Here is a 20686-nt window from a genome sequence, read left to right as displayed (position 1 = left end):
TTATATTATATTGATAAATTGTTTTTCAAGTTGAGCCTGTTAGAAATAGCACCCTTACATTGTAAGTTATAGGATGATCGGATGATTTGTTGATGTAGTGTGTATTTTTGGTTATTTTATATTATATAATAGTTAGAAGTAGAAGTATTTGATTAGAAGAAGCAGAAGAAGAAGAAGAAGCAGAAGAAGAAGAAGAAGAAGAAGAAGAAGAAGAAGAAGAAGAAGAAGAAGAAGAAGAAGAAGAAGAAGAAGAAGAAGAAGAAGAAGAAGACGAAGAAGACGAAGAAGAAGAAGAAGAAGAAGAAGAAGAAGAAGAAGAAGAAGAAGAAGAAGAAGAAGAAGAAGAAGAAGAAGAAGAAGAAGAAGAAAGAAGAAGAAGAAGAAGAAGAAGAAGAAGAAGAAGAAGAAGAAGAATACTTTCTTACTTTCTATTCCAGGATAAGTATAGTGGAATTAATTATTGAAAGACGTAATTTTGTATTTATTTATTTATTCCATTGTCATTACAGATCATAATTATAATAAATATAATATGATTGGGAGAAGACAACAGGCATAGCCCAAAACTGTCTTCTCCCAAATTTTTACAAATACAAGTGTCAAAAAGAATAAGGTTAAGATTTCACTCTCACTTCAAAAAGTCCAATTTCCTCTTCAAAACTAAAGACTAAACTAAAAATTTTGAACTTTGATATTTAAAAACTGATTAAAAACAAAAATATTTCACTCAAATCTCTACAGATTGGAAATTTTTGAGTTATTTTGCAAAATTTTGAGCCAGAAAAGAAACACAACACTTCACTATTAGCACAGCTGATATTGAAAAAAAATATTCCCATTACATATTAGTATATTAATTTATGGTTGATTGGTTAGTTTTGTGAAATTCTGTACGTTTACTTATTTCTTTGTATACTACAAATATGTCTTCGTCTCGTACTTTGTTAAAGACGTGGATAAATGATAGAGTGGACATTACTGTCTGAACTTCGCCATGTCATCTTTAATTGATATGATTTATTGTAACAAGTAAATTCGTATGACCTTTTTTGATGGGGAGTCCCTTTTGGGAAGGACCCAACTTGCCTGAATTAGAGCCGTCAATGGGTCTTATGATTGTCATACTTCAGGCGGGACCGACAGTTTAACATGCCCATCCAACATTGATCTATTGTATTATTTTCTAATCCTCTTTATTCTGTTTTATTCTGTTCTATTCTATCCTATCATATCCTATTCTATCCTCTCCTATCCTATTCCAATGTATACTTACTCTGACTGGAAGATAATCTCTAGGAAGGATAGCTGTGAGTCTGCACTCTGGCGCTCGGCTAGTTGCTTGCCGAGTCCGGCAGAGAGCTCTCTCAGCGCTTCGTCCAGCTGCGCATGCGCACAGTGCAGGCCTGCCATCAGCTCACTCATCTGGTTCACGGTCTGAACATCCTCCAATAGGTGTTCCATCTCTTTCAGCAGCCGCCTCACGTTCTCGTCTTTTGCTGCAAACAGACAAATCAATTTAAATAATTATTATTGTACGAAATTCCAAAATTCCAATTTTTCATATATTCTCCCTCCTGTAAAATAATGTGATTTATATACATCTAATTTGAACTGTATTTGAATCCATTGAAATAGGTACACCCTCTTACTTATTGGAAAAAATTGAGTTGAGTTACTAGTTTCGGTTGTTACATGCTAAAGCATCATAAATCTCTAATGAATTGAAAAACACCAAAAACTGTAAATTTTCAGTCGAAGAATTAATTAGTTGAGGGAATTAGGAGTAAGATCATATTAACCCTAAAACAAACAACCAAAAGCACAATATTATTGAACGAGCATAGCGAGTTCCTACCTTTGACGAGAGGCTCAAGTCGTCCGTTTGTGGGTTTGTTTTTATGTTCGATAATAACTTTAAATGCTTCCATCAATCAACTTAAAATTTGTAATACATATTCCTCGAATCATTATTCAGATAGAGTTCGTTGGACGACAGCTTACTTACTCCTTTTTAAGAAGAGAATTCTGAGAAAGGACACGTGCTCAATCACACTATTATTATGTATGCTATAGATTGAATCAATAATCACGCGACGAGTAAATCATGTGAAATTGATATGGAATATTGTAAATCGATTCCATACGGATAATTCAATAGAAAAGCTGACAGAATATCAGCAGCATAATGAGCGAGTTCTCCAGCGGGGGGCGCGCTAGCTATGTTGTTTTAATAAGATGTAAAAGCTGTTCCAGTTGAAATGTTTTTTTTTACTACTCTTTACACACAATAAAGAAGAAACATAATTAACTTACCTTTTACTATTTCTAGGTCATCTAAACTAAGTTTTAGGAGAACTTTGTATTTGTTTGCTTCCAAAATGCTCGCTAAGCTACCCGGGCAAGTTCTGAAAAAGAAATAAACAAAGGATGGAAGATGAAGATCTGTATTACAAGTACTTGAAATTATATTGTTCTAAGCTACTTCATAATGATATTAGAAGCTGCTCTACAATAAAAAAGTAGTAGTTTCACTTTTGAATATAATTTTGATAAAAGATGATTTGATAAAACTTTGATTGAAACTCGTAAAAAGGAGCCTATGAAACAAGCTCAACAAATAAGAATTTCATCAAACTTAGTCCAGTCAATGTAGACATAAAAAAGGGGTGTGCTTGCAACATATATATTGTACTACTGATTTTTAATATATTGTTTGGATTCATAAGAGAAGTCCAGAACCAATTCCTGCATGCAAAATATCCTTGTGCTGGATTAAAATTTCCAGAATACAAAAAAATTTCTCAATTTCTATATTGAGATTGAGAATTCAATTTCTGTATCTCGATAACCTGTTTCTATAAAAATAATTTATTTTGATGTGTAGAATAAAATAATATTCTCTTCCATTTGCTGTGAAGTCGATAAGTTTTGAAAAAAATATGTTTGTAAAGTACGATTCGATCGATTAAAAAATTGGCCATTATTTTGGGTTGAAGTACACTGAACAATAAATTTCCCATTTCTTTTACGAACTTGACTTATGATGCTTGATTTTGACAAGCCAAGAAGAATGAGCTGTAGTACGAGGAGATCCAATCATTGTGTCAAAAGTTATGACTGTTTGAAATTTTAATCCTTGAGATGTCCTTAGACGCCTCTCCACTAAGTTAAGTGCATCTAACGGGTGATTCTCATAGAACATGATCTTATAAACTTATATCACTGAGCAAAATCTCAATGTGAGAACAATAAAGTTGATGATGATGATCTTCGCTAGCTGAAAATTAGGTGTTTCCAAAATACAGAAAGCATTGTCAGCAGGTGTATCTGGATATCTATATCAGATAGAGTTCTCTACCTAGTCTCACCTTGTAAAGCACAAAAATCAAATGGATTTTGAATTATACTTTTTAATGGTGACAATCGGAAGATATTGTTGATAAAAGACGGAAATTAATCAAAATTGATTTTTCTTGAAATTTTCCTTCTTTATAAATTGTATTCCAATTTCAGGGGATTCCTTTTTCACAAGTCGTCACGATAGCCCTCTTGACGCAAATCTATTTTTCCTTACCATCCTCTTCCGTATTTTTATTGTTATTGCGATTTATTTGAAGAAAGGGATAGGCCTAAAAATCCTCTATTGCTGTTGTTTTTGAGTTGAGAGCTATAAAGTATGGGTGATAAAGCAGGGAACCCACTATGCCGTCACCGTCAGGCGCCGTCCGGCACCGACCGTCACCGTTGCGTACCGGCAACATTGCTTTGCATCGTTTTAAACGAACGGCAACCCACTATACCCGTCCGTCACCGGCCACGACCTTGTCCGTCAGTCACCGTCGGCCACCATTGTTGTTTGGGGCAATCTTGCCGGATAGCCCGGTCCGTATTTTTATCATTTTTCCAGTCGACATTCAACTACAGTGCGGTCCACGTTATAATGTCAGTATTTGATCAACATTGGACTTGCTATCCTTGTCTACCATTTGACAAAGCAGATAGCGCTATACTTTTCTAGCTCCGCAAAGCTACCAGATCGTTATTTAACAATGTAGAAATATAATCTGGCAAGGCAAAGAATCAGCAACGCTGTTCTCAGTGGCGGCTCGTCCTATGTGTTCAATGGTTCATTGAACCCCCAGAATTGAACCTACTCCTATAGAATGATGAATTCTACTCATATAATTATATTTTTTATTTTATACTCATGAAATAACATCACAAATTTTTTCATCTATGTAAACTCAATGTCGATGTTTTGCGGCCGGTGCCGGAGTGGCTTGCTTGAAACAGCACCGAATGGCATGACGAGACGGGTGGTGGTGGAAAGCAGTGTTCATTCCCCGATGTGAACCAAAAAACATGGCTGGGTGAGGTAGTGGAACAGAGGAGGGGAATCGGTTTGCTAGCACGGATTTAGTTCACAATCCTGTCTGAACCACGTTTCCACGAGTTCATCCGAGAGTAGCCGAATCTAGCCGAGGCAAGTGAAGTATTCGGTAAACCTCGGAATGAATCGTGAGTATTCGTGATACGGATTCAGTAGCAGTGCCATCTTGAACATAACCAATAAATTCAAATTTGGTGGCAGTAAACAAGAAGTAGAAAGCGTGACAGTTTTGAGGTTATACGGTACGGTTTCGGGTATACACTGTATACAGTTGTGATAGATTTCACTGCATTTTTGTTTTATAAATTTGTTTTGCGTGTTGAAGAATATAGACTAGTAATTTCCAGTGTGTTTCGTGTATTCGTGAGTATTTCTAGTATGTTCATTTTGTTTTAGTGAGATTGTGAATATAATTTATTGTGTTAGGTACCATAACAGCATTTTGATGAAGAAATATGAATAAGGTTCAGTATTTGTTAAAGACAAACATTATTAATATTGAGGATTGAATTGAATTGAATTGAATGACTGCCTTTATTTTTGTAGAGAGCGAAGTTAGGGCGCAGTCGGCCCTCTCTTACACTTAACTCTCTATTACAAGATAACAATACAAAAAAATACAAATAATATGATAAAGAAAAAAAATATTACAAACAATATGAAAAAAACAAACTATATCTACTTATTAAAATAATAACAAATTTTAAATAATTGAAAAGAGAACAAAATAAATTAACTTGGAAAAAAAATGTATATAACAATACTGATTAACAGTAGTGATACTTCATCACTGTAGTGAACAAAAAAAAAAGATCCTAATGTAAAAAAATACAAAAACGACAACTATAGTGTTTGCTATAGTGTTTGTTATACATTCCATTCCTACATACATTCCATAAAGGATAGGTGTAAAATAAAACATGATGGTAGATTAACTCACAAAGTAAAAATCAAACAAGAAAAATATGAACAGGACAAAAAATCTATATTTGTAGAAGATATGCTTAATCTTTGGGGGTAATTCCTTAAAATTATTATTGATTACCTTTTCCACTGCCATTATAACGTGGACTTCACTATATCAGTGAAGTCACATCGCCAGTGTTATGTTGTAGTGCGCCTTTGTTCTGTGAGCGATGAGTACGGACGAAATGTTGATAGAGGCTATTAGGGAGTATACCTTCCTGTATAATACTAGTGATAATAGTTATCACAACAGGAAGAAAGATAATGCTTGGCAGGAAATCTCATAAAAGTTTGATACCATGTCAGGTAAGTTATTTACAAATATTATTCTGTAAGCGAAATTATGAAATCAAAGTTTTGGCCGTTTGACAAATCACACGATGATGGGAAAGGGCTCAAATTAAAGGTCTTGATCCCAGGGACTCGGGAAAAGTTAGCAGTTGTCTTAAAAGTCAGCACATGCTGCGGCTATTACTAGCAATTCCTCGTCTGATGAACTCTCCATCGCATCTGATGCATTTCTTCTGGTTAGCTCCGGTTTCTGACGGAGCTAACCAGACGGGCTAGTGGGATATCGCCGGAAAAACGACGGTGAAGGCGGCGACTGACGGTGACGGCATAGTGGGTTCCCTGCTTAAGTCGGTATGTACGGTGTGTCAGGCTCCGATAACAGCTTGTAACGATTGCAAAAAACTTTGCCATTCAAATTGTGTCAACATGACGAAGGCGGATGTGGATTTTATCATTGCCGAAGGTGATTTATGGAGATGTCCTCCATGCTCCAAGCTGAGGAGACAGAGCATGAAAGCCGTGTCTGCAGCTCGAGACGGCAACCCTACCCTATTGCAAATCATCTTTATGCTGGACGAGGCCAAGAGGGATAGGGATAGGATTGAGAAGGACTTCAATAATTCATTTGAATTTGTTAACATTAAAATAGATGACCAAACAAGCACTATCACAAATCAGAAAGATGAGAAACGTCCCGCAAGAATTATTGTGAGGTTTGTCAGAAGAGAGGACAAATTTGCAGTAATAGGGGAAAGGAAGATTAAGCGGAACTTGTCTACTCAGGACCTCGGTTTCCAACAGAAACCCCCGGCTCCGGTCTACATCAATGAGAGTCTCAGTCCAGGAAGGAGAAAGATATACGCTGCTGCCAGGGACGCAAAGAAGAGTAAAAACTACACGTATCAATGTGTTGACAAGGGGAGAGGATCTTCATGAGGAAAGAGCAGGGCAAACCATGTGTGAAAATTTCTTCGTTGAGTGATCTTGAAAAATTGTGACTTTCTTGTTCTATAGTAGTGCCTTTTGGAAAATACTAATGACTTAATTATCCTTTTCGAAATTCGATTTTGCAGTGCTGTCACTGACAACGTTTTTGAAATCTACTTGTACGGCTATTAGTTTCCTTGTAATCAATCTGATCATCCTCTCTTGTTTATATTTCGTCATTGTGTTGAAATTTTTTCTATTTTCAGTCTCGTCATGGTCATCCCAATTGTTCTTTTATATTACACTAGAAGAGAGTGTCTTGGGTCTATTTAAGCAATATATATTCATTATATACAATAAGTTTAAACTTATCTTTCCATTATTACTATGATGAATGATCTGATAAATAGTTTTGGAAATTAAATAGCAAGTGAGTCCTACAACACTATTAAGGTGGATGATATCTTTACTTTTAATCCAAAAAATCATACAGATGAATCATGTGAGTATCTATTAAACATTTGTCACATGAACATAAGGAGTATGAATAGGAATTTTGACGACCTAGCTTATATTCTGCAAAACTGTGAGATGAACTTTGATATAATTGCTCTCAGTGAGACCTGGATTGTAAATAATGCCCGAATTATAATTTGAGTGGATATTCAATTCATAATGCACCAGGTAAACTCAATAGATGTGATGGGATTTGCATTTTTACTGAAAATATTCTTAAAGTAGAGACAATAGGTAATTTTCGTTATACTTGAGTCAAATTCTTTAATATTGAGTATAATAATACCCGACACAAATATAAGTTTCACTATTGTTGCTATTTACCGTTCTCCCTCCTCAAACTTGCAGATTTTCCTAGATAGTCTCAGGGATTGTATTGCTTTTTTGACTCATACAAATTGCCAGAACATAATATAAATCTTGATATAAACCAAAACACGAACACTATAAGTGAGTATTTCGATATTCTTTTATAGAATGTATTCAAATCTTTTATCAACAAACCCACTCGTGAGTCAAACGGATCAAATTCATGCATTGATCATATTTTTTACAAAAAAACATCTTTTAATCATAATACATTATCGGTTCGATAATAATAACAAGTATTACCGACCACTACTTAACATGTATTAATCTCTGTCTTGACGAGAATAGAAAAGAAACAAATCCAAGTGTACATTTAAAAAATCTATAAATTTCATTGAATTAATAAGGAATCTTAAGAATCATAACTGGACTGACTTATACTCATAGCTTTAATCAAATGTTGATGATGCGGTTGATATCTTTGTCAATACATTAATCAAAGTGATTTTGTGAATAAAAAGCTATTTGATTTGATTTGAAAGAGATAGATAGGGTGACTCAGATAAAAACAGTAGCAGACTTAAACCACTCAAGCCCTGGATAACAACGGGACTCATTAAATCAATAAGAAAGCGCGATACAATGCATCGAGCGCTGAAAAAACAGCCTTTAAAGTCCGTTCTTAAATCTCAATACACAAATTATAGAAACCTTTTAAATAACCTCTAAAGAAAAACAAAATATGACTACTACAATAATACATTGCATCAACGAAGAGGAAATTCGAAAAAAACATGGGAATGTATAAATGACCTGTTAAATGATAAAAAAGTTGAAAAAATATCCAACATAGACACAGACGTTCTAAACCATCATTTTTCGAATGTAGGTAAAATGTATGCAGATAGAATAATGAATGGAAATCCTAGGGCACGAACTCATATTGATTCGATAACCCCTCTACATAGTTTTATTTGACTGAGACGGATAATAATGAAATATTGGACACAATAATGTCTCTGAAAAGTAATTCTTCTCCTGGAGTTGATAATTAGAGTCCAGCAGTATGCCTGAAAAGAGTAGCTACTCACATCCTGAATCCTCTTAGAATTATAATAAATAAATGCTTTCTCATAGGTCATTTTCCAAAACAACAAGTGGCCAGAGTAGTGCCTCTTCATAAGTCAGGTGATCTAACTAATCCTACAAACTATCGCCCAATAAGCTTGATAAATAATTTGGCTAAAATTATGGAAAAAATAATTAAAAAAAGACTTGTAAGCTACTTGGACAAACTTAATATTATAAATAAAAATCAGTATGGGTTTAAAACTAAAAAATTGACAGAAGATGCTATAACTCAGTTACTCGAGATAATAATAGATAATTTTAACAATAGAAAAAAAACCTTAACTACTTTTCTAGACTTGGCAAAAGCCTTTGATACCGTATCGCAATCTAGACTCTTGGAAAAGATGGAACACCTAGGAATTAGAGGCTCACCACTCACATTGTTCAACAGCTACCTGTCAGATCGTCATCAACTGCTAACTCTTAATAACGTTCCTAGTAATGAAAAACTCACCGAATATGGTTTGCCACAGGGAACAGTTCTTTCTCCGATTCTATTTCAGATCTACATAAATGACCTGCTAGATATTGGTTATTGCAATATTATATCATTTGCTGATATACCGCTTTAACTTTTACTGGCCATTCTTGGGAACAGGTGGAAACAAGTGGCAGAGAGTGGTCTGAAGGTGGCAAAATCATGGCTCAATGAACACCTGTGCTCAAAAAAACATGCTCAAGCTATGTTTTCTCTTTCTGGATCTACCTACAAGTGTGAGCAGACATTTTCAAAAATGAAGTTTGTTGAATCCAAATACATATCTCCCTTGTCAGATGAACATTTGAAAACAATTTAAATTATCGGAGCCACACAGTTTGATCCTAAATGGGCGGACATTTCAAGTGGAAAAGAAATGCGATCTTCTCACTAAAAAGAAGTATTCTCTTTTAGTTTGGTAACTTTCTGTGAGCTCGTGTATCGTCAAGTTGTCTTATTACTATAAAAAAGTTATCAGCATTTTGTTTAACTTACTGAATTCATGCATTGTCAAGTTTTCTTACGACCTTTTTACACCCAATAAATTGGACTTTGTATTGAAATGAAATGAATTGGTTTGTTTTTCCTGTGTTTTAATTAAACCTACTTAAAACTCCTCATATTATTTTAATGGAAATATAATAGTTTTACACCCCCCAAATCCCCCGTCGTGTGTGTCCCCACAAGTCAAATTCCACGTACATCCTTGTTATTGGCCCTCTAAGCTTCCCAAGAATTGACAATGTGGCCCTTGGATGAAAAAGGTTGGAGACCCCTGGGTTATACAATATGGTATACGGGCTTGGGGTGGGGCTTCGAATACACATTTCAAAAAGCTATTCATAATTCAAAAATATAATATAATTAAAACTATGCTAGGCAAACCCAGACGTTATCCCACATGTGATCTATTCAATGATTTTAAAGTGTTGCCGTTCGGCAGCTCTACATAAAAACCTGATATTTTACATAAAAAACAATAAACATAAATTTAATAGGCGTGTAACTGGTTCCAACTTGAACTTACGTCCTACTAGAGACATATTTCAGCAAGATAGAATGGACTTAAATGTGAATAGAAGACAATTTATTTACGTCTCTCCGAGACTAATAAATTTAATCCCGACTAAGTTCATAGAAAGTATGAGCGGGAGCAGAAAACTCAGGAATGAAATTGAGGAGTGGATATGTACGATTGACTTTGAGGAGGAAATATTCTAGAGGCCAACTAATCCTTTTGACTATCATACATTTATCGTTGCTCTTTTCCCATCATTTCAAGAGACTTTTAACTGTTTTTGATTCTGCTTGGACTTTCTTCATTTTTTTCCCAGCGTAAATTAGTTTTATTGAATATTATTTTTTCTTCAATTGCACCAAATGTAGTATTTTATTACTAAATTTAACTTTTGTCTTTATTAGTCACTTTACTAATGCTCAATTTGACTGTTTTTTTGACTGAATTGTTAAAAATTTCACTGGTGACAGAGGTTTATGTATTTATTTTTTATTTATTCTTTTTATGTTATATATTTGCTTTATAATTGGTTAGGTACTTCGAGGAATTTTATGTTTTGTTTCTTTTTTCAGGTTATTATTATTTTGTTTTTCACTATTTCTATTTCTATTTGTGTGAAATAATTGACAAAGACTTATTTCTTTCTTCTTTAGTTATCTAAATTGAGTGACTGTCTCGTTCATAAATTATTATATACAATATTTATAGTGTTGAACTTCAACTACAGCTGTTAAGCTATTGAAGTTCTTTTATTTTTTTCTCCCATCATGATACTGTTTTCCCTTCCATCTTCCATCTTGATTGAAGTACAATCATCATGATTATAAGTATAATAAGTATTAGTATAGTAATTATAAGTAATAATAAGTAAGTATAGTATTATAAGTATAAATATCATGATTGAAGATGGATAGCTCCAAATGATTTGATTTCACATAGCCGAGTTGACTGAGGCGTTGCACCCTTCAGTCTTTTAGTGCTACCTGGTTGCGGGTTCGTATCCCGCCGAGTCCCATCGAATAGGCATGGCCGTTTATCATCTTATATATAATACACCCTCGCACTTCCCATTACCAACGCACAAGCAAAAAGCTCATGTGGGCATCATCCACAATTAAAAAAAATTCAGAATTTCATAGTCTAAAAAACAAAAAAACCAAAGCAAATTTATCTGTCCGATGGCGGAAATAGCTGAAAACTGGGAATTAACAGAAAATATAAGGTTTTTAGGCCATTTTGTCTAGCACAAGGATATTTTGCATGCAAAAATTGGTTCTGGACTTCTCTTATAAATCCAAACAATATATTATTGAGAAATCAGAACTACAATAAATATTGCAAGAGCAAATGTTACTGGATTATACGGGAAATCAGCATTTCGGGAATAATAGTTTCATTTGTTTTACATAAGATAAATGATCCTTTGATTGTTTGATAAATGATTTCTATATTCATATTTCTATTTATCCATGTAATTTTCATTCACTACCCAAGTAGCAGAAAAATATTTAAGCAATATTGTAAAAAAATATTGATACAATTTATTTACAATATTGAAAATTATTTTTTCAACATTTTATGAATATTGTTTTGAAACAAACTTATAAATCAATAAATATTTACAAAAAAATATTGAAACAATATTGTGGAAATACTTTGTAGATATGTTTTAAAGATGGTTTTAATATTGATTCAACATTTAATCAATATCAAAATCATCTTTAAAAAATATCGAGAAAATTGTTTAAATATTTATTGATATAAATTGAAGTTTGTTTCAGAACAATGTTAATAAAATGTTGAAAAATAATTTCAAATATTGTTTATATATTTGTAAAACATTGTTTTAAAAATATCAAATGTAAGAAAATTGAATTAAATCAACATAAGATGACGTCCTCTTACAGTGCTGAATAGGGGAGTTGTTGCACTGGCTCTGTCAGAGAACATCATCTTACATTGATTAAATTAAATTTTCGTTTGTGCAACTGGCCAATAAGGCTTACCTCGCTCAATTTTGGCACTGCATATATGTATAAATTAATTACAGTGACTATATAATGAGACTTCATAGAGTCATACAGTGACTATAAAGAATCTTCATATAGGCTAGCTAATATTTTTTCTGACAGCAATACTTGAAAACACAAGTAAAACCTCATCAAGGTTTAAAGAGTGAACCAGCTGAACACTGACACTTGAAGGAAGTCGATATATTTTCTGTAAATATTGAATGACTAATAACATTCTTTTCTATGTTTTTAGAACTTACGCGGAAGGCTTGCGTATAGTACCACTACGCCGCTTAATGCTGGTGATGAGAAGCATGTCGGAGAAGAGGAAGAGCATGCGCTCCTTGCGACCCTGTGACGTCACCATGGTGACAAGGTCGTTTCGGACGAAGGTGCGTTCGGAGCAGCTGAGCGGTCCGGCGCCCTCGATCACCGACTCCAGCTGCTCCAAGGCCAGACTCTCGCGCTCTGTGCAGTTGATCCTCACTGCCAAGGTATGCACCTCCTTGCGGGCGTCCTGCAGTACACAGTAGTCCGGGTGGCCTACTTCGGTGTGCTTCAGCAGCGACTGCAACACAGACAAACGTGTGCAAACTTCAAGTCACCTAACCTAACCTAAAACTTGAAGAGAGTGACCAACTGGTGTATTATACAAGTTGAAACAAACAATAGAATTATCGCCCTCAAAAGAAAATTCCTCGTTAGGGTCGTATTTATAAACGGGTTTCAGAGTACGACTTTTTTGCCTATAGTCTGTCCAGACTACCATGAGCGCTGAAAGATTAAGCCGACCCTCGCTCCCCCACGCGCAGGCACACTCGCCCGGTCTACCTGCGCTATTGATATACTATGTATACTACGTAGTACACAGGTAGGCAGACCGTCCCTTTACTCACACACAAAAAAGGAGACTGCGCTTGTGTGTGTGAGTAGTAGGAGGGTCGGTCTAATCCTTCAGAGCGCATGCCTATTTGGACAAAGTATAGTCACACAGTACTATAGATGTACAGCTTGAAATTGCAGCAGCTGTATGGAGACCGACATCTTTCCCGAGACTCAAACACCTTATGACATTGTATTTCATAATTACTTGCTAGGCGCCTAGCACACAAAGCACATCCAATTCTACAACACATTTGAAAAGTAATCTTGGAAATCTTTTCTTAGAGAAATGCTTGGATAAGAATCGTTGGACCATAGCTACTTTATTATTTGAGTAATAAATTGGTATTTTCAATCTTTGAAGATTGTAGAAGATTAATTACTGAGAATAAAACTATAATCCACTCGATGGTCAAGAATGCGCCAGCTTCTACAAATTTGGATTTGAAGGAGTCAATGCACACTAAAATAATATAAGAATCAATTATTCTTATCTTGATTATGAATCTTTAATTAGTTACAGTTCACATCTCTGCTTACATTTACATCACTTAGGCTATAGCCTACTAGCACGATATTTATTTATTTATCAAATTGTGTACAAATACTTAACATGAGGAAAGGCACAACAGGCTCATGCCCAAAACTGTCCCATTTCCAATTTATACTATATTGTCCAAATCAAAATGTAGGTTATGTCACTTTCAATTTTCAAAATACAATATTGGCAGTACTTAAGCTATATTAGCTTAAGACTCTTTATAGATTATTTTACTATGAGAAATCTATTTACCTGTATGAGAAGCTCATATCGTGGAACCCTTTGGACAGGCATTATGAGGAGAGAATCAAGAGCTAGCTTTCCTTTGTGCTCTCGAGCCATAGCCTGTATAACATGAATCACAAAAACAATCAATAAAATAGTAAAACATTAAAATGTGAGACATTATACAAATTTATGCGATTTGATTCGAATACAGTTATCTTATCCCATTCTATTTCAAGATAATCGTAATACTTTCCAAGAAATCTAGAAATGGTAATTACTACCATTTTGATAGTGTGTTGGTTCATTTGAATTCAATGTTACCATCCAAATTCATCGATTCATTCACATAATTAACACGCTATTTTTTAAGCTGAACTTTCCAATAAGATTAGAAAAAAATTCTCCAATACGTGTTAACTATGTTGAAGTATATCAACAAACAATAATTTCATGTAAGCGCGCATAGGAATCAAAAAAATATTCATATTGTTTATAACCTAAGAAATAGAGAAAATATCTCTCTAAAATCACAAAAAATATATTCAACAAACGGTATAGTGTTTCCATGTAGCCTTAAAAATGTATAGTTGAGTTCAAAAGTTCTTCTATATAATGACTATCCACATAAAATGTAACTCTACATGATATAGACTATCCAACGTCGTAAAATATACACAATAATTTATTATTCTTGAATTTAGAAGAATATTCTGTAATTGATCGTGATGCTTAGTTTAATAAATTAGTGAATTCACCTCCAAGAACCTAGCGAACGCCGGTTTGGCCTGACTCGTCGTCTTGATGGCTTCATTAGCAGTCTTCCAATTATTTATGAATGCAGTATAAGTATCTATCACAGATTGCTTTGTAAACTGAAACAGGAGAGATAATAGTATATTCATTTAGAAAGGTCAAATGCAACAGACGTTGTAAAAACAAAAAACAACAATTGCATAAGCCGTAACTATTACAAACTGTAAATGGGCAAAATATATGGCTTGATATTCAATTCAATTTGACCTCTAATTCAACTGTTCAAAGCATGTAGAATAAGAGGACCAGTCAAGTTATTTTTTAAAATATCAAAATATCCCCTAGAGTATCCTATACCGCTAAATAGAAGCATGTAGATGTCACTAAAGATACATTTGAAGTACTCTTATATATAATAGAATCTCAGTAGTACAAAAATCATTACTTAGTAGTCAAAGAATGAAGATTTAATTCTTATGTCTTATTCTTATTAATTAATTCTCTTCCTAGACATAATGGTTGTTGAATACAAATTGATTGGAAATTAGTCATTGAATTAACATGTTATCAGGAATTAACATTGAGAAAATAATTAATGGATCAATCAAATAATAGCAAGAGCTGATTAACTGCGATTCCATCTACGGTACCTTTATGACTTCAAAAATTCCAATATCATATTGTGTTGTTGCAATCTTCTGTGGCATTAGGCTGTGATTATCATAAAAACGTTTCATAACTAATTCTAGTTTATTGTTTGTTGTATCATTATTAACAGCCATCCACCACTGAAGAAGATAGACGTGTCATTCAAGGATTTGATCAGTAGAATTTTCAAAGCTTGAAGTTTCTTTAGAGAAAAAATAGTGGTAAACATACCGTTTCAAGAAAAATATCTCCCACTCGTTGCTTGGTATCCCAATGTTCAAGCCGCATCCTTAACTCTTCAAGGAACAATTCATGGTGCTGCAATATGGCTGGCACCTGTAATAATAAAGCATACAATTGATTAAAGTGAAAATAATTAGCCATTTAAAAAAAATGTTTTTAATTAGTTTTTTAAATAGATTTCAAATACAGTAACACATATTTATAATGTCCTATTTGTTCATAGAGAGTCTTTGTCAAAGAGTAATTTTTAATTTCCGAAACCATAATTTTTTTCTTTATTATAGACAAATCGCAATACTAATAATGAGATAGTCAAAGTATAAATGCTGTAGAAATGGATTTATCATGCTGGAGGTGCTGTGTTTCAAGGATGGATCGAGTGAGGAATACTGAGATAAGGAACAGAATAGGGAAACTGGACAATTCAGTAAAGCAGATTGAAGCACCTTGTGTGGTTGGGACATACACAGAGGATTAGAGATGAGAGGTGGCTCAAGAGGATACTGAATTGGGATCCAACGGTAACGAAGGAGTGGTAGAATGCCCGAGCTGTGGAACATATAAGTGTATATTATTGTGATGAATAGGAATCTTGTCCAGGGTGACTGGAATAATCGAAAGAATGGCAGATGGGATGCGAGAAACGCCTGGAGCTGTACCGGTCTATAAACTCGCTTACATACATACAAAATACTGTACTAATATTTCCTATGAATTTCAAACCAGTATTTTGTGGGTCTATTATTCTGAAAAAAATATTCAGTTATTTTCTGTAATAATGTCAAGGAGTATGGAAGTTATATTGCAGTTTGTGAATAAGGATATTGTTGGTTTGTTCTAATGGATTTATAAATTTCGAATTATTAAATTTCTATTCTGTGTCCTTTTCAGGCTATGTGGAGTATGTTTGTGCATGTTTTGGATGCTTGTGAGAGTTTTATTGATGGTAGTAAGGAGATGATCTGCGAATTGTGATTGGGTATAATCCTGAGGGTGGGTTGGTGATGTGAAGGTAGATGTTCGTCCAGCTTGACCCATATAGTAGCTGGTCAGTCGCAGTCGCAGTCATAGAGCATAGTCGATGTATATGATTATAATTAAGTCATATTTAATGACAATATTGCAATGAGGATGATGAATAAATTGCTTATGAAATGTAGTGTTCAGCATTGGAGGCAATATCATTTGTACAACGTATTTCCTTGATGGTTATTTTTCAAGTCTTTTTAGAGTGGTATGGAATCGTCCAGGTCCTGATAGGTTGGTCTTCTTTATGATATGTTGATGAAGTATATCCCCATTAGTGAATTGGGTATCTGATATAGGTTGCTATTTTATTTGTGTCCAATTCTGTCAGGCTGAAAATCGACTGACTCTTCAGAGCTGCCAACTGTAAGATCAGAAAATTGAAACGCATCTGAATTTGGCTTAAAATATATTATCACTGTTTGCTTGTGTAAATGAGTTAGTTATGTATTATTATTGACAAACAATAAAAATTATGATGAAAACCAAGGAAGAATATATATTATTATAGATTGAGATAAATAAGAAATTGAATTTTCATTCAATAATGATTTAATATATTTTATGATACACAGAGTGTTCCCGATCTCACTACCAATATTCTAGAGGACATTGTTCCTGGGTGTGAAACATTTCTGAAAATCATTTTCAAGTCATTTTTAGTTACTCGCACAGCAATAAATTTTGTTTTTCCACTTACTATTTTTTTCTAAATAATGGTGAACATGCGAGAGTGAAACTTTACACAAACATTTATGACAACTAGACAGAGCTACAAAAACATTATGACAATTCATAACCTATGATAACTTATTTATGACAACTCATAAAACAAAAAGGCAGCCGTTTAAAATTTGATTTCTCAAATAACAAAAAACCGCTCATTTAAAGAAATACTAGAATAACTTTTTTTAGTAAATTTAATTAAAAATCGATTGACACCTCATTTTTCAATATTGAACGAATCTGTTGCACATATTCATTGCATATACATGCATTCATTGTATTTATCTTCATTGTTGCACTATTGAGGCAGACTTTAGCAGCATGCCTTGGTGTGCACTGCAACAAACCACCAGCTGTGACCTATCACTAAAGCTCGCCTATTTCACTTGATATCTGTTCAATCTTAAGAATTCGTTCAAGATGACGGATGTGTGAGTAACTAAGGAATTTCGGACAGCTCGAAAATGATATTCAGATAAACAATTACCCAGGAGCAATGCCCAGGAATATTGGTAGGGAGTTCGGAAACAACCTGTATATTTTGTCCATATAGAATTGAATATGAATGAAACTATACAGCAAAAAATAAAAATATTTTTTGAAAATTTACACTTCTACTGAAATCGATTACTCATAGAATAATAAACAATACAGATTTGTATTTATGTAGCTTGAAGGGAGGTTTAGATCCCATCATAATACATGTATCAAACGTTGTCCATATAATTTCTGCCAATTCATTTCGTTGAAGCACACAGTGCTGAGTGCTGTTGTGTGTTGATGATTTACAATCGCTTACTGTTGTTGGTTGGTGGAAAAATTGGCAACGATCTGAGTATTTACTAGGTCACTTCTTAGTCGGCCATCTGTTTGAATCTCAAAAAATACAGGGAATCCCCCATGATATTTTGTCACCAATTGAGTGAATCATCAATGAACTTGAATAATTTCCAACAAAAATGTTGATGAATGTGCAAGTATTGAATGTTATTATCTTAAAATTTCTTCCAAACTCCCAAATTCTACACATTAGGTTCAAATATTGCCAACATTAGACCCAGTAAAATAGGTTAACATTTATATTCATTGTTTAAGTTGATTCTGAATTCAAAAAAACATTAATATTCTGAATTGTTGCGATTTTTTTTATATTCATTGATATTTTGATATCCGATTATTGAGCTTCAATATTTCAAATATCTTTGTTATTGATTATTTTAGAATATTGAAAATAATGATAATAATATTAGACGGAATAAGAGGAAGAGAATAGAATAATTGAAAAATTGAATTAGAAAGAGCAATAAGAAAGCCATAAAGGTGAAGACAGATCAAATTGAGTAGTATTTGACGAGAGGCCAATAAAATATTACCGATATGATTCAGTGGAAAATTATTTCAAAATAGTTTACCTGATAAAATATTTCATCTACCAAAGCTGCTTCTACCAGTCCAGCGTTTTCTGGACTTTTCAGAGGCTGCAAATATTTCTGGAAAAGAGAGTGTAGAATTAACTTATGAGTAGAATTTTCAATAAAAGGAAAATACTAAAGGGGAATAACTAAAATTTCCTCCCATTAAATTAATTAGAATGATGATAATAGGTCATTCATGTCATATAATTCACAAATTGAGACAATGATTAAGAGGAAAGCAACATCCTCAACCCAAAACTGTTTCTCTTCCGAATATTGATACTGCAAAAAATATAATATAGTAATTGAAATTAAGAATGTTTTTTGAATTTTTTAATATACATTTATCGAAGTGTAGGTTGAATTCTGAATTATTATTGTTGTTTTAGAAAGTATTAAATTCGTTCATACAAATCCAAATTCCAAGTCTATGGCGATTATTGACGTATTAAAAAGCATTTTCATAAAATGATAAGCACATGTTTTAATTCCATCATAACAAACTATTATAATATTGATGTAGGCAAGGCCTGCATGGACACTAATCATGTGGACCCGGTTCCCAGGGTGATTGTTTTTGGTAACCAACTGTTTATGAGAAAATAACTAGCTGAGTTTTAAGTTGGATTTTGATGAGAGATGTTGAATATGTTTTATTTTATTTTGATCTTGTTTAATATGCAAACTTTTAATAAATAAAGTGACAATTAAAAAGCACATCTACAACATTGGTGTCGGAAGTGAGATTGAATCCTTAAAAAGAAGAATATTGTGCTAAAAATTTGTTACCAAAAAAAAGAAAAGTTTTGCATGAAAACAAGAGCAAGATCAAAAATGGAGATAGAAGCATTCAACGAGATGGTAAATTCACTTAAGGAAGGTATGCTAGAATCTATATCTGATATGAGACAAAAATTGAAACAGGGATTTGAAAAAGGCATAGATTTAGTGAGGAAAGATATGAATGCTGTGAGCAATAAAATAGAAGACTTGAGTAATAATTCAATTCAACAAAGGCAGCAAATTGAAAATGAATTAAAAGTTGTAAGGGGAAGTATGAATCTTTTAAATAATACAATTGAGGTCTTGTCTAATAATACAAATGAACAAATTGCTAAAATGAACAATACAGTCGAGGTCTTTTCTAATAAGACAAATGAACAAATTTTAACAATCAATGCAAAATAAGGTAGGTTGGTGAATGAGATTAATGTTGATGGACATATATTCAATGATGGCATCAACAATGAGGAAACTTACATTATAAATGATGAGAGTAACCTTCCAACGTTAGCTGCTAACAATACAATAGAGAAAAAAATGAAAAAAAGTTAAACCACCAAATTACGATGGTCATTCTTCTTGGAACATTTTCAAAATACAATTCGAAGCAGCGGCTACATTTAATAATTGGACCAATAAAGAGAAAACTGTACATTTGACGTTAGCCTTGACAGGGCAAGCTGCTAACCTGTTAAAAACTTTATCAAGTGAAAAATTAGATTTTGATAAATTAATGTTAGCACTAGAACAACGCTATGGGGATGGCCACCTACAGAACGTATACAGGTGTCAACTGAAAAGTCGTTCTCAAAGAAATGGTGAGAGTTTGCAAGAATTTGGAGCTGATGTAGAGCTGTTGGCTCAAATCGCTTATATTTCTGCACCAGTCGATATTCAACAACATTTAGCTTCGCAAACATTCATAGATGGATTCGTGATAACGAAATAAAGATGTCATTGTTGATTGGAAACCATGAAACCATCTTAATATGCGGTCTGCACTTACCCAAGCTCTGATATTGGATGCTGCTAAGAGAGCAGCTCATGCTGTACTACCAACTCGCCAGAGTAGAGTACTAAATACGGATGAGGTGACACAAACTAACAACAATTTAGAGTGTTGGCTATGTGGAGAGAGTAGACATATACAATTATGGTGTCCGCAACAAAAACGTGAAAATCGATGTTGGAACTGTGGAAAAGTAGGACATTCGAAGAGATACTGTAAATTTGTACCTATGAAAAATAAGTCAGTAGCAAAATCACTAAACAACACTGAACAGAAAGAAAACTAAATTCAGTTGACATTGGGAGGCTAATGTCAGTTGCTACCAATGAGACCTCAGAAGCAATAATTGGTAGTGTTACTATGATTAAAAGGAATGGGAACAGCTGTAATATTA

At 33.7% G+C, this 20686-nt stretch overlaps 1 protein-coding gene across 4 annotated transcripts in view; it reads right to left on the bottom strand.

The window, feature by feature from the left end:
- LOC111046315 (rho guanine nucleotide exchange factor 17) overlaps nucleotides 1-20686 on the bottom strand; it is a 216859-nt gene that overhangs the window by 45072 nt on the left and 151101 nt on the right. For all 4 annotated transcript variants that reach the window (XM_039432363.1, XM_039432361.1, XM_039432364.1 and 1 more), the window contains exons 5-11: nucleotides 18498-18575; nucleotides 15322-15426; nucleotides 14445-14561; nucleotides 13714-13806; nucleotides 12299-12606; nucleotides 2314-2405; nucleotides 1274-1496 (exon numbers count right to left, since the gene is read on the bottom strand). In XM_039432363.1, coding sequence (XP_039288297.1) covers nucleotides 1274-1496; nucleotides 2314-2405; nucleotides 12299-12606; nucleotides 13714-13806; nucleotides 14445-14561; nucleotides 15322-15426; nucleotides 18498-18575 — 1016 coding nt within the window. The remainder of the gene's footprint in view (nucleotides 1-1273; nucleotides 1497-2313; nucleotides 2406-12298; nucleotides 12607-13713; nucleotides 13807-14444; nucleotides 14562-15321; nucleotides 15427-18497; nucleotides 18576-20686) is intronic.

This window comes from Nilaparvata lugens, chromosome 7, assembly GCF_014356525.2.
Source record: "Nilaparvata lugens isolate BPH chromosome 7, ASM1435652v1, whole genome shotgun sequence".
NCBI classification, from domain to species: Eukaryota; Metazoa; Arthropoda; class Insecta; order Hemiptera; family Delphacidae; genus Nilaparvata; species Nilaparvata lugens.
This window is presented reverse-complemented; position numbering and strand designations above follow the sequence as displayed.